Source organism: Mytilus californianus, unplaced genomic scaffold, assembly GCF_021869535.1.
Source record: "Mytilus californianus isolate M0D057914Y unplaced genomic scaffold, xbMytCali1.0.p SCAF_1, whole genome shotgun sequence".
NCBI lineage: Eukaryota > Metazoa > Mollusca > Bivalvia > Mytilida > Mytilidae > Mytilus > Mytilus californianus.
This window is the reverse complement of record NW_026262581.1, coordinates 31,552,445-31,568,050: the sequence shown is the minus strand read 5'-3', so window position 1 is coordinate 31,568,050 and position 15,606 is coordinate 31,552,445. Positions and strand designations below refer to the sequence as shown.

Below are 15,606 nucleotides of genomic sequence, written 5' to 3'. Positions count from 1 at the left end.
TAGCGATAAGGTGTATTCAGTTTATTTTTGACTTATGAGTTTGAATGTCCCTTTGGTATCTTTCGCCTGTCTTTTATCATAATATAGGTTAGCAAAGAGTATTAACAAAAATCGGTGTTTTTCTACATATACATGTATAGTTTCGAGATAGTAAAAAATATAAAAATGAGCACAGTTGTATATAGATGGACAGTAGTTTGAACATATAATTCGTATAAATAGACGATAATAAACTAGGTAGCTCTGGGGTGAACAAACTAAAAAAGTTTTTAAATACCACGTACACATCGTTCAGAGATTAACCATAAGTCAATAGTCTTGTCATCACATAGCAAGTTCTTAATTAGATAACATTGCCCTCCATTTGAAGAGGCACACATAATTCATCTGAAACAATTAGAATTGCCATTATGTTTCGTTGACAAAAGGTTTCATACATGTATAAATGTTTTATTGTTTGTTAAATGTTGTGCTGATTACAGGTTGTTGATCAGTTTAATAGCACAATTTGTGTGTTGTTTTTTTTTTTTTTTTTTGTAAAAATCATATAGTGCCCCTGAGATGTCTTTTGATTTGTTGTGCCATTAGGTTCCTATCTCATTTACATACACTCTTCCACACCTTATTTCAACATGAAGTTGAAGAGAGTGCAACTTGGTGATGATTTTCAGGTTTTCATGATATTTCATTCTTCTTTGTTGTAACTAAAATATAAGCTTGCTTTTTTAAGAATTGCTCCTATTTTTACTTCACTAAAAAATTTACAAATTTTAGTTTCACGATATTACCTATGAATATATATATTTCTTAGAGTGGCAAGAAGGGAGAGCTGGAAAACTTACACTGAATGACATTGATAACACTAGTGAAAAGAACAATGGATTGGTATGTCTGAATACCCTTAAACATTATATGGTTACAGACAACAGTAGAATGGCTCTGATATACAAGCAACATGACGACCAGACTGTCAACGGTAAACATGTGTCTTAAAAAATTGCAAACTTGTTTAATGTGATTTTGAGCACTTGATATTATGCTATTATTATATTGTATCATCACATTCTGTTATTATATCTATGTAAGTTGAAATTGAAAACCCACAAATAAAGTTCTAAAGTTGTGATTGATATCGAACCCTTCGTTTAAAAATTTTCAACGTGGATCGCAATGATAAGCATACTAATTAATATAAAGCATTTGTTACATGTGTCAATAAATAACAATCAAATCAGTTTAAGGGCATCCGATACAGTTTCAAGGGAGTTAACTATTAGCGCGACGTTAAAGCGTTCAAAATCCCGCAAAACGTCACTTTCGGTTGGACGTCATGCGTGTAATTTTATTCCGTAATAGAAAATACCGCTTGAACAGTTTTTAGTTTAAACGATGCTCGAACTTATGTTTCTTACACACGTCAACTTCTATGCCTTTAAGATGAGTGCTTTTGATTCTAACATTTTGATATATAAAATCATAAGAAATTAAACACTTATTACTGTTTCTGCTGTTCCTCGTCTAGAAGATTATGTGAGGTCTTGAACAATGAAGTCAACAAAATATCGTATAGTCAGTATTCTTAAGACGACTGACTATTTTGGTGTTAACATAATGCATGCCAATTATCATTTTTATTATCATTCATTCCTGATCGAATTTTGATTTGGATCCGATTTTCTGACAGCACACAACAAATAGTTTTACGGCGCATTTTAGTAACAGGCGAAGTCAATATTTATTTGTGTCAAATTTCATATCGAAAGTTCAGATAACGCAAAAATCCAGGTTTAATCATTGTAATTCTTCATCAACATTTCAAAAGAAGTGAATTTCCTCACGGAACATTTTATTCCATTCATTTATTTCAAATATGAGAGGACGCAATGATAATAGTATGCCGCAATTATTAGCGAGTATACAACTTTTATAATAATATATAGTAATTAACTAACAAAATCACGCTGTAATGAAAGTATTCCGGTTTTAAACCATCTTGAATTCTATCCTAATTCTATCCTATTTTGGGGAAATTTCAGAAACTCAAATGTGACGTCACTTTTTTTGCGTTGATCTCTTTGGCTAACTCGGCTGTGAATTTTTATGTGCTGGTTTATGTTGTTTTATGTATCCGTTTTTATTCTGTAGTTAGTCACCACTTCGGTGTTATCATGTATATCTATTATATAGTCATTTTTATAAATTTACTGTTTGCAAAAGTATGAATTATTCTAAATACTAAGGATTTTCTTATCCCAGACATATAACCTTAGCCGTATTTGGCACAACTTTTTGGAACTTTTGGTCCTCAATGCTCTTCAACTATGTACTTGTTTTGGCTTTCGTACTTTTTTTTTATCTGAGCTGGTTAGTATTGTGTGGACGAAACGCGCGTCTTGCGTATTAAATTTTAAACCTGATACCTTTTGTTAGCTATCATTCGTATGTTTCTCTGTCCTATATGTTCTCCCATTTATTTGTATTGTAGTCTGTCATGTAATGTTGTCATTTTAATGTTATATTTAACATTGCCATAAAAGCGGGAGGTTTGGCTAGCCACAAAACCAGATTCAACCCACCATTTTTTTCTTAAAATGTTTTGTACCAAGTCAGGAAAATGGCCATTGTTATATTATATTACGTTTCTGTATGTGTTACATTTTAATGTTGTGTTTCTGTTGTGTCGTAGTTCTCCTCTTATATTTGATGTGTTTCCTCAGTTTTAGTTTGTAACCCGGATTTGTTTTTTTCTCAATCGATTTATGAATTTCGAACAGCGGTTTACTACTGTTGCCTTTATTAATCGAAGTTTTACAAAAAAAATGAAATACTGGTTATTACGAGGAGAATGTATGCCAATATAATAGTACAAAACCAAAAGAAGTAGGACCAGTTTTCCATAAATTTATTATACACTGGTAGTATTTCTTTAAAGGTCTTTAAATCTGTTAAAAAATCGTCACAGCTATACTTTGAGATTCCTACAACATTATATTGTATTTCTGAACATTTATTAACAATATTAGAAATGCTTTAATTGAATTGCTTTAGAATTGTAAATTCAGACGGTATATGTTGGATATTTGGGAGATGAATAAAAAGGACACAAAAACCAAAACCAAAGTTATGAGGGATGCATGTATAGGTAACATGTCCCGTTTTTCAGGTATAAATTGAATCATTTTTCCCAGATTAAAAATTATGAAATATTATAAAGTTTTCTTGAACTGTATTAATTCATCCGAATAACATTTTGATTTTATGAATAAATGTTAAATTATTAAAAGCGATTAAAATGTGTATAAAAGGATGTTTTGGGGGTGTGTCAATGAAACAGCAGCCCACCAACCAAAACAAAAAACATTTAGGGGTCAACATATGGTCTTCAACAATACACGAGTGTATACAGTTCCGACATGTCTAGCTGTAAATTGCCGCGAGTCTTTAAATTAAGCTGTAAAAAATTTCAACAGTCGCAATAACTATACCTGAGATGTTTATCACTTGTAACATGAACAGAATAAAAGAGAGGGGTGTTTATGATACACATTTTTTTATTTCCAAAACAATATTATTATTTTAAGGTAGCTCTTTCAAAGCATTATATAAACACTAGGAACATGTCGCCAATAACCTTGCAGGGATTATTGGCGGGAGACGTCGAAATTGTATGCCAGCAACGTCGTGCATTTTCGCGCTAAAGTTGAGGTAAACAAGGGGGACGCAATTTTTAGGATAAATCGCGATTTATCTTCGAATCCAGCACGGTGACATATATTTTTTTATTTGCTATTTGGAGAAAGCATGACAAAACACAGTTAATGTAGAAAAATGAGAAAAATGACATTATAAGAACCTCTCGATTTCCCCATTTTAAGGTAAAAAAATATCTCACTTTGAGCATCTTATTCGTAATTTTAAGCATGGCTTGAATAATTAACTAGTCATTCTTGACGGGATTTATATTCCCTTATTTTCCCTTATCACAGCTTCAGATTGAAACCAATCTTATCAATTTATGACGAAGAATATCTACTCCAAAATTTTATAACTTTGCTCAGCTTTTTTACTTAAGTGCAAAAACCCCCAATTTTCAGCCTCAATTATCTCGAAAACAAGCACGGTGACCAAGTTTTATTTTGTGATTTCTTTTCTAACTCGTCCAGGGCTACAACATATTTCATAATTATGAAAATGACAATTTAACGTGAAACTGTATCGGATGCCCTTTAAGATTTGAAAATCAGTGAGGTCAGATTTAGTAATAGACTTACATCTTTCTCTTTTTATTGCAAAAGGGAAAATTAAATATAGATAACAAGAAAAAGGTATTTGAGTTTCCATCTTTTTTTCTTCAATACAAACCAGTGAATCCGACAGCGTACCAAGAGGAAAGCCTTATGTCAGAGGATATTACTTTACTCATGCCGGATAACGTCGAATGTGCGGAAGAAGAAGGCCAAAAATGGCACCTGGTAAGTAAATTTATTTAATATTTCTTATGTGTGTTACGTGTATTATTCATATTGATGTTCTAGAAATTACAATTTTATGAGTCACATTAAAGAGGTAAATACTTCAGAAACAAATATTTTTGAAAATAATATATTATATATCGTTAATTCTTTATAGATTGACATGGTGTGTACTATCATTAAAAATGATCATGTTAGTCGTAACTTAATTTAATGTTGGATAAAAAAAAGAGTCAAGTTATTAAATGTCTTGCGTGTATAATCATTACTAGGATGCAATTCTATTAATTTTCAATACAAATTCAACACATTGACCATACTATTGCTTCTGACATAGTAGGTACAAGCTGTCAAAGTCAATTTTACAGACAGCTTGTATTTATTAAGTCGACCATGTAATGATTATACCAGCGCTTCAGAAGTAAGGCAAAAAGAATTTTAATATTAGTTTTGATATTCTATTTTGTTTTTTGTACATGTATTTTTATTGTTTTTACTTATATTGATAATATCTAAATTTTCATTAATTCGTTTATACATCTTAAAATGTGCAGGAAACAGATTTGGTGAGTAATTCATTATACTCATTATTCGCTAGACAAAATGTTTAATGATCGTTTCCATTTAGAATGATGTGATAATTTGATTTCCTGTGCTAGTTCACTCATCCCATCATTTGGTAACGTCGTTGGAAGTTTTTGAGTTATCATACCGACAAATTTCACTTTTTTAAATTTGAAAACTGTGCTATTATAGCTATCCAATCATGTGATTTCTAACAGCATATTGCTTTAAGAACAGTATATTTTGTCTTGCTGTATACAATATTGATCGTCAAAATAATATGCTTAATAATGCATCTAGTTGGGGTTTTTTTTTTTTGGCACTTCATATCCGATATTCCATTTTGCCTTGACAAATGAGACTATGACAATGTTTTACAAGTTTACTATGATCCTTGTTCTTATATTTGATATTCATCACAACCAAAGTCGTACATCAAAAAAATTTATTTTCTAACCCTTCATGTAGACGCCTTATTACATTCAACACTATAGCGAAAACATAATGAATCTATAGTAAATCTGAATGTTGAACTTGTTTAGGAGTTGTACTTGTATTCTAGTCGAGAGAAGGTAACATTTCTTGAGATGCTAGTTGAAAGACATTTCTTCTCAACACTAGCATTGTTTGAACATACTCCTCCTGTACATGATATATCTGTTAACCATCTGTTTACTACACGTATGAGACGCAGAGTGTTACTACTACGAAAATAGATATTCCCTATAACTGTATTAATAACTTCATATATCGCAGACTGAGATTAATGCTTCATACGAATAGGAGGAGTAACATGCATTGATAAAATCGCAATAAGTTTACAGAATTAACAAAAAACATCATCGTTTCTCATCATCATACTATCAAGTAGTAATTTACCGGTTTGTTTAAAATATTTGCCAATTTAATAAATGCACAATGGATACCTTTTGCCATAAGGCATATATATGACTTGCTTTTTTTCATTTTTGTTTTATTAAATTTAACTATATAATTTTATAACACAATACGATGTGTCGTATATTGAACAGATATATCATGTTATGGAGGAGTATTTGCGAAAAATACCAGTCAAGGGACGGTGAAATTTCCCAAGCCGCTAGGCGAGGGAAATTTGGTCCCAAGACTGGTATTTTTCGCAAATACCCCTCCATAACATGATATATCTGTTTAATTACACCGAATAGATTCTGATTGAAACTGTCTGTACATGTGAAGGGAAATCGTCGTACCGCGGGAATTATACATGTACTTATACGCGTTAGTGCTGTCTTTTTGTAACGTCATGGTATCTATATGTGTAAACTTCATTGTTATACCATCATTAAATCGTTCATTTGTATAGACATTTTTTCCCCCTCTTTATATGTATATTTCTGACAGTTTTCGATTTAACTCAATCAATACTGTTGATTCATTATTATTCGTTGGATACTAATTTTCGTGGTTTTCGTTGGTACAGGCGAATCACGAATTAAAATGTTCAACAAATTAAACAACTGTATAGGCTTTGTATGCATAAATTGGTAAAACCACGAAATCAAATACCCACGAAAATGAAAGTTTTCCTCAACCCACGAAAATTGATACCCACGAAAATAAATGAATCCACAGTAGTGCTTAACCATGTTGTCGGGATAAAGTGAGAAAGGTTCCGAATAATTTTGGCGGGAACTGGCTCGCGAGGGTAAAAAAGGAATATCCAAAATGGCAAATACCACGGCAGAGAGGGGAATTTGAGGCAAATTCACCGGCAGTGGTGAAAAACAGGCAAATTCGTTTAAAATGAGGAAAAAATGTTAGAATATACGAAAAATACACTGGCTAACAACCAATCAAAATACAGCATTATTACACAAGGTGGAATTATGATTATTAACTTAAGTTTATTTCGTATTCTTTGAGCTATTATCATCCGATTTCTGATTTGGATGTGCTTCTGTCTACTTTAGATCAACTAGGGGGGTATATGTAAATGCTAATAATGTATTTTCTAGTCAAACCTACCAGGTGAAGAGTCTAATAGTGATGCAGATTTTGGTGACATATTCCTGAATAGATTGTTTCTTACCAAGGTAATATAGTATTTATTGTCCAAAATACAATCAGTATTGAGCTTTTAATCGGGTTCAGTAAACGCTCAAAAACTATTCAAATTAATTTTTTGTACATGTGTGTACACAAAACACATTTATAAATCCTATTCAAATAAACATTTATAAATCATATTCAAATAAACATTTATAAATCATATTCAAATGAACATTTATAAATCACATTAAAAAAACATTTATAAATCATATTCAAATAAACATTTATAAATCATGTTCGACTTTTGGCACTTTTTTCAGCTTCCCAATTGTAAACTTTCCATTTCTATGTAGCAATATTCCAGCAGCACCTGCACGCGGAGTATCTATCTCCCAGTTGATACGATATTTCGGGGCATGTATTTCCTATCATGATTAACCGTTATGGAATATCCGTTTCACAAATGACAACGGATATGTTCCAATTGTCGTAACTATTATCCCGTACCATTTCTCCGAATGTGACCTACCAAATTAAACTTATCACCGGGTTTGTACTAACATGAGCAACACGACGGGTGCCACATGTGGAGCATTATCTGTTAACCCTGAGCACCTAAGATCACCCCATTTCTAAGGGGTTCGTGTTGCTCAGTCTTTAGTTTTCTATGTTGTGATTTGTGTACTGTTGTTTGTCTGTTTGCCTTTTTCTTTTTTAGCCAGTGCGTTGTCAGTTTACTTTCGACTTGTGAGTTTGAAAGTCCCTTTCGGATCTTTCGCCTGTCTTTTAAATGCTACAATATTATTGTCTTCATTTTCTCACATTATATCTGAGTTTATCCTTTACAATATAATTTTCTGAAAACATGCTAATAATCAAAATGATACTAACAATGTATTCAAGAAGTTTTAAAGGATAAATGAGGTGCACTGATTCGAACTATGTAATATATGTTTTCTTCCAAGAAATATTGTTTTTTATTTCATTTCTGATACGAACGCTTTGGGTTAATAAACAAATGTTTCAATACTTTAATAGTGCGGGTTTTGTCAAGAGAAGAGTCAAGTGGAGGAATTTGATCCAATGAAACTTCATTTTTAGTTCAGGGCAATCTTATTTTACATGGACTGAGGTATAAAAATATTATCACCTGGATTTGTCCCTTTCGGGTGTAAAATCCAATGTTGACGGAGCGTCTGTTTGGAATTCAGTATTAATAGATGCATAGGCTTGGCAGGTCAGAATGGGAACATAAGACAGTATCGGACTCATATACAGCGTAAATTCTTTTTTTCTAATTGCAGTCCAAATTTCCCTTCAATAACCAGGTTGATCACAGCTTTCTAATTGGATCATGTCTATTGAGCGCAATAATATCTACTCAAAGCAGGGTCGAGTTCAAACGGAACAGTTTCCTCTGCCTCACTAGTAGAATTCGTCTTATTTCTAACATGTAGGAGCCTGGATAAATCGGTTATTATTTTTTCTTCAAAGACAAAAAGTTAACCAATATTATAAAAGCATGTTGTTGTCAAGACAAATGGTCATTTATCATTGCCAAATAAAGCTTTTTTACTTAAAAAAAAACTTGTTTCTTTCAGCTGCTACTTTCGGAATGCATTGATACTACTTTTGAGAGTTTATTAGATCCACAATCATTGTCCATACCAATTCGATACTTCATCGGTATGATGGATAAACTTGGAAAAACCTATGGAGTAGAACAAGACGTTCTGCAGTCATGGAAAAATGAATGGTGATTGTTTGACTCTTAATCATAGGAAAAAATATTTTATAAGCTATGGTTTTAGCATTTTAAACTTGCTGAATGTTCATCTAGTCATTGGTGAAAATTGTGCATTTTGGTAGATGTTTTAACTTTCTGCTTTATATGTATACCAAAGATTACGCCTTCTAACGTTTTATTAATTCCTCATCTTATTGTATATGCATTATCCTATTATTAAGAAGTTAAAAATGTGTTTTGCATAATCTTTGGACAAACTTATTTAATAACTTATATCATGGCAATATAATTGAAGTTTTCTCAACCTGTGTTTGTAATTATGTTTTTTTTAGCTATGCTACACGAGTTTGGGCTCCACTGATCGGTAAACCAGACATATTGTTTGATGTTAGTGTGCCTGCTTATGTGGAACCATGTATGGACATTCTCAGACAAGTCTTTGTGGAAAGTTTTACCCAAACAGCCCACAAATTCAATAAGGTTAGAGTAAATATAAACTTTCTAAATCATCAGTGTTTTGAAGACGTCTGATATATGGGATGTCCATTTTTGAGGTTGGTTGAATGGTGAAGGACTCAAATTTTACATAAATCTTTAGCGTCTTATATCTTTTCCTTGACATTGTCACAATATATCTTTTGCATTGTTGGTGATTTTGATATATCAGCTTGTTCGGAATTAACATTACTTATAATTTGAAACCGTTTGTTTGAAAGGGTTAACGGAAACAACGTGCTATTCATTTTTTGTTTGTTTCATGTATTAAAAAAAAATAACAAAAATACCAAACGTTCCAAATATTTATTATATGATTGATGAGTCGTATCGTGCCTTTTTTTTTATCATATGGCTTAATTATGAAATGTGAGTAAGCATCAAAATTATAAATGCATGGCCAAAATAAAAATAAAAGACAAAAAAGGCATACAAAAGTCTAAAAAATGGCCACAAAAAAGTACAAAGAAAAATCATAGTCAGGGTGAACGTGAGGAATATACTTAAATTTAAATACAATAATAATTTTGAATACATTTTTATTGGAGTTACAGATGATTTTGTGTGGTCTCTATTGATTTTTATGCTTTGGTTTTGATAGACCATATACTTATACATGTTATATGCAATATTGAGAGGTTTAATTAATTAGCGTTATTATTCTTTACATGGGAATTCGTCAGGAATCACCACCACAGAAGTTATTGTTCCATAAAGACATACCAAGATACAGAAAGCTTATTGGTCCTTTTTTCATCCGCTTGGAACCAGTGACTGATAAAGAATTCTGGAGTGAAATGGACGAAATCTCGGATGTAAGTAGTGACATTTTTCGTAGTAAAATTGCAGTGGTAAATATGATTAAGAAAAGAGATACGGGGTATGCAATAGAATCAATGAGAGAAACAAGCAAACAAACACCTAGAGATAAACCAACGATCTTCGTCAGTAGACAGGTGTTTTAACATGTGTCAAGCTCAATGTATTTCAAAGCACCTGTGTATAAAATCTTTTATACAATAATTGACAAAAGCCAATAACTCACGAGGTTCCAATGTTTCATTACTTTAACATTTCCTATGCATTGGCCGTTTAAATCACTTTTAAAATTTAAACAGTATGCCATCTTTAAAACTGATTTGTTTCGATCGTCAGTGATGAGTCTTTTGTAGACGAAACGAGCGACTTGCGTACAAAATTTTAATCCTGGTATCTATAAATGATTTTGTTCCCTGGGTGATAATCGTCAGTAGTATTATTTAGTATTAACACTGTTCGGCTCATTCGCTGAAGTATAATCTCAAAAGAAATACATTAATTTTTTGAATAAAATAATAAATGAATAATTATTTTTTTTAAATACAGCACCATTTTTCAGAGGCGAAAAGGATTTTGAATTCACCACTTCAGAAATGTTCCACAGGTGAAAATGAATATCAAGACAAAATATACATAAAAAAACATATACATGTATATATGGTATATATTTTATTGAGTAATTCAATACATGTGTTTATACATTTCCTTTGTCATCAGTATTGGTTACATTAATATTAAACAGCACTTTACGTTAATTTCAGAAACAGAAACTAGAAATGAGGTTCAGTCGACAATCTGCCCTTCAACAGCTGTATAATTTATTTATTAGGAAATACAAGAGTCAAGTAAGCGATTTCATTGCAAGGCTATGATTGAAAACATTTTGAATATTAATAATATTGTCATATCCATCACTCGGTTAATGCTCCGTTGACTTCATTTTACAAGTTCTTACTTTGTTCTATTGGTCTGACGTCCGAATAAATTGCATTTTAGAGAAATTTGTTCATGAAAATTCTACTTCATGAAAAATATTTGGCTTACAAAATTAGTATCCGTAAGACATATGGGTATGTTAGGATAATCAAATTTTCAATTATTTTTCTTTCGATATGGATTGTTGTTGTTCGTATCAGTTATTTCTCTGTTTCTTTTCAGATTATAAATGATTTGGAGGAAATGGAAGAAGCTACAGACCTTCAACTCGCAAGTAAACTTGAAGAAGTCATTCAATCGATGGATGAATCTTCTGCCACGCGTTAAGTGGTGTACTTCTAATAACAAACAGACTGTAAATAGATATAGCACTTTTTTTAAATACTGATACTGTGAATACATGATTTATAACACAAAAACAACTGTAAATGACGGAAGAACTAATTTCTCACATGGAAGAAATTATGAAATAAACTGGAGTTTTTCACATCAAACTTTTTATTTTGGATTTGTTCCTGACAATTGTATTTTTTTTGTAGATTAATATGTTGATGAATTTACGTTATAGACAAAAGTTGAGCAATACAACTGTACAATTGTCAATAAACAATAGATGAAGTCATATATGAATGGTCTGGATGGGGTTTATAGAATAGAGTATAATGGACCAACAAAATAAAAAATTGTAAAAAAAAGATTTAGAAATTAAAGAACACAGAAATGAAAGACCCCTCGCCCTCCTGATCAGCATGTATTTGATGAGACCAAATGAAGGTTTTTAATAATTTACTCAAATGATAAGCCAGCTTTTACATTTTCAATTGAAGTAATTAGAATGAATTGTCATATTTTTCATTTGTACATTATACTTTGTGTACAGCACGTACACATATACATACTGTTTTAAGTCTTATAAATTATATGAAAGAGGCTTTCCGAACCAAACGACACAACTTTCTAATCTAAATGAAATACTATTTTGACATATTACATGCATTATCTGAATCTTGATGTATTTGCTATTTTTGCCTTCGCTACAGTCAATTCGGAGCCTTTTATCCTGACCAGTTTTTCGTTTGTACATGAAACTACAGGCGTTTGAAACATGTTTTTTTTTTCTTTTTCCCCAGTGATTAGATTAGTTATTTTTAGGGTTATTTTTAATGTCTATGTATTTTCCTTTAATAAATGTGTTCTTGCTCCTATTCATACGATTTTACAATAACAGAACGTGCTGTTGCTCTACTCTTATTTTCCACTTAAGAGCAGAGGAACAACACGTACACACTACTGTTATTGTAATTAAATATGCCGTAAGTAATTTGAAGAATTTAAGATATTTAGATTACGGAAATCTAAACTATAAGTTAACTTAAGTTGATTCAGTGGTCAGTGGATTCTTGAAAAATAATCTACAGTGTGAACAATAGATTGACGTCAGAGAATTTGGTCAATTGTCATTAAAAATGACCCCTGCAGAAAATGAGAGCATTTCACACTGTAGATTAAGGAAAGAATTTTAAAAGTTTTCAATGCCCAAAGCACCTGTGAATGTTTTTTTTTTTACTTCTTGTTAAACAATTCATTGTTATTATTTTACATTATTTTTTTTCATGTCGGGGCCTTTTATAGCCGACTATACGGTATGGGTTTTTCTTATTGTTGAATGCCGTACGGTTGCCTATAATTGCTTACATCCACTTCATTTTAAACCTTGGTGTATAGTTGTCTCTTTGGCAATCATACCACAGCTCCTTATGTTTATATATTTTGTTTCGTAAGGACAAATAAAAAAACGTAAAACATTCTTTACTATGATTTTAACATGTAAGTCAAATTCACTTTATTTAGTTAATCATGTAACAATGATTACCATGTGATTAAAAATGTCAAATTTTAATTTTACAAACTCTTTATTTCATGACACCTTGAATGTTATACCTTATGCAATTTACAGTTAAAGCGACTTTTCAACTTTTGTTGTGTTCATTACCCAGACCATATGAGTGTATACGCATAAGGTCATGACCAAATACGTATCGTTCAAATACTCGTATGTTCCGGAGCAGATATGATATATATTACAGTGAATTTTTTAAATAAGGGATTTTGCATAATCTCTAAAATTTTAGGAGTTTTATATAATCCTAATTTATAATGGAATTTATAAAATCCAAGATTAGTTACATTTTTTTACTAGTGATGTTTCAAGTTCACTAGAATAATTGAGAACTTTTTTTTACAGATTCACGGATTTTAGAAAAAAAATATTTCGCTCCTTATCACTTACATGTTTGATTAAGTACCAGACTTTTTAATTTCTAGGAATTGAAACACACAGTTTATTAAACACCAAATCTATGGGAACGAGAATAAACTTGAAAGTAAAAATGGTTCACAGTGGGTTTTGTTTTCGTTCGTGTTGCTCAATCTTTAGTTTTCTGTTTAACATTTTGTTTTATTGTGTTTCTTTTTGCAAAGGGCTAAATTGTAATCTGTTTTTTATTGGACTTATGATTTTTTTCTCTCTCCTTTGAAAAAAGATGTTTCTATCGTTTTCATTTTATTAAGAAAAAAGATACATTTCTTCTCAATTTACAGGTATTTTATTAAATTCCAATCAATTTAGACTGTGATTTTATTCAATTTCAGACAATTTCAGGTATTTTATAAAATTCCTTAATCTGCGAGCGATATTATAAAATCTCTGAATATTTCAGGTATTTAACAAAATCTCTTATTCTACAAATTAATTGTCACGTAATTATCAATGTGTTAAAGTTGTTTTTTTAATAAATATTTTATTGAAACAAAATGTAAAAATATATGTATAAGATGAATAAAGGTTAAAGAACTTGATAATTATAATTATGCAAAAAATAGAAAAAGTATATTATATGTGATGAATATAATGAATATTGTTTTATTTTAATGTTAATGAAAATTGAATACCCTACAAATAAAGCATCATGTTTATATGATACATATTTTTTAATCAATTGATGATCAAATTGAAAATTGTACAAATAAAAATGATATAAATTTGGCGAATACGGTTTAATTTATATAAATAATAAGATGTGGCAATGAAACAACTCTCCATCCAAGTCACAATGTGTAAAACGTAAACAATTATAGGTCAAAATACTGCCTTCAACACGATGACATGGCTCACATCGAACAGCAAGCTATATCAAAAGGGCTCCAAAATGACTAGTGTAGAACAATTCAAACAGGAAAACCAACGGTCTAATCTTTATAAAAACGAGACACTAGAAACACTTATGAATCACACCAACAAACGAATACTACTGAACAACATACTTCTGACTTATGACAAATCTTTAATATAAAAAGAAGATGTGGTATGATTGTCAATGATACAACTCTTCACAGGAGAGCAAATGACACAGAAATTAACAACTATAGATCACCGTACAGCCTTCAACAATGAGCAACGCTGATACCGCATAGTCAGCTATAAAAGGCCCCGAAATGACAAATGTAAAACAATTCAAACGAGAAAACTATCGGCCTCATTTATGTACAAAAAATGAACAAAAACAAATATGTAACACATCAACAAACGACAACCACTGAATTACAGGCTCCTGACTTGGGACAGGCACATACATACAGAATGTGGCGTGGTTAAACATGTTAGCGGGATCCCAACCCTCCCCCTAACCTGGGACAGTGCTGTTACGGTACAACAAAGGAACGAGCTATAAAAATCAGTTGAAAAAGGCTTAACTCATCAGATGGATACAACTAGAAATACATCTAACAAAAACACAGAGTGGACGTGGCCGGGTACTTGTACATCCCAACAACGAAAAGACACTAAGTACAGATCTGAGAGTACTCGCAGTTACTGACAGCTAATTCAAAGCCAATAACTACTAATAAAAAAAAACCTGCATCTAAGACTAAATTATCTTTCATTACACATCCAACATCCAATGGATTTAGTGTAAAGACGTCATAAACAGTCAGAGAAAAACATGACCTTGTGCAATGCCAAGATACAGGTACCGACAGATTGTAGATCCATGAATGTGCATATGTATATAACAATAATATTTAGTTTGCTTTTAATTTTCTGATAACAAAATCAATATAAATACCAATAAAAATAATATTAAAAGATCTAAAAGTTCTCATTCGTACTAACCCTTACGTATACCGTAGCAAACTGCTGTTTATCCGCAGAACATACGCTCCGACACGTGTCGTTGCGTATTAAACCGTTTCATTTCCGTATTAAAACGTGTCTTTCCGTAAGAATCCATATCACTCATGTCTTCAAATGACCCCTTTCCTACAGTAACCGTGGTAGATACGTCAAAACCCGTAGTCATACCATTGTGCATCCGTATCAGATGCGTATCGGACACGACAACTGCATTTCCGGTATCATTCGTCAGATTTAATCCGTAGTGGAACCGGCGATGTGATTCGTAGATGTGGGACCTAGGCATTATGTTAAAAGTATAATTTATGATTTAATTTATGTCAGCACTCATTGTCTATTAGCTTCTT

General features: G+C 31.5%; 2 protein-coding genes across 2 annotated transcripts in view; both read left to right on the top strand.

The window, feature by feature from the left end:
- The window catches only part of LOC127718562 (plexin-B1-like), an 81,245-nt gene extending 76,739 nt beyond the window's left edge, over positions 1–4,506 (top strand). The window contains exons 29-30 of the mRNA XM_052224630.1: positions 812–976; positions 4,366–4,506. Of these exons, the coding sequence (XP_052080590.1) occupies positions 812–976; positions 4,366–4,490 (290 nt within the window). The 3' untranslated portion in view covers positions 4,491–4,506. The remainder of the gene's footprint in view (positions 1–811; positions 977–4,365) is intronic.
- Positions 4,507–6,951: 2,445 nt separating this feature from the next.
- LOC127718579 (plexin-B-like) lies at positions 6,952–14,115 on the top strand. Its single transcript, XM_052224647.1, has 6 exons — positions 6,952–7,111; positions 8,669–8,823; positions 9,147–9,294; positions 9,993–10,124; positions 10,890–10,973; positions 11,287–14,115. The coding sequence occupies exons 2-6, from the start codon at positions 8,756–8,758 to the stop codon at positions 11,389–11,391; spliced, it is 537 nt and encodes a 178-aa protein (XP_052080607.1). The 5' UTR covers positions 6,952–7,111; positions 8,669–8,755; the 3' UTR covers positions 11,392–14,115.
- The last annotated feature ends 1,491 nt before the right edge of the window (positions 14,116–15,606 follow it).

Excerpts from the sequence above, each read along its gene's own strand:
- LOC127718579 (XM_052224647.1), top strand. The coding sequence starts at position 8,756 with ATGATGGATAAACTTGGAAAAACCTATGGAGTAGAACAAGACGTTCTG. Across the intron at positions 10,125-10,889 it reads AAATGGACGAAATCTCGGAT|AAACAGAAACTAGAAATGAG; the intron begins GTAAGTAGTGAC and ends CGTTAATTTCAG. Across the intron at positions 10,974-11,286 it reads TTAGGAAATACAAGAGTCAA|ATTATAAATGATTTGGAGGA; the intron begins GTAAGCGATTTC and ends GTTTCTTTTCAG.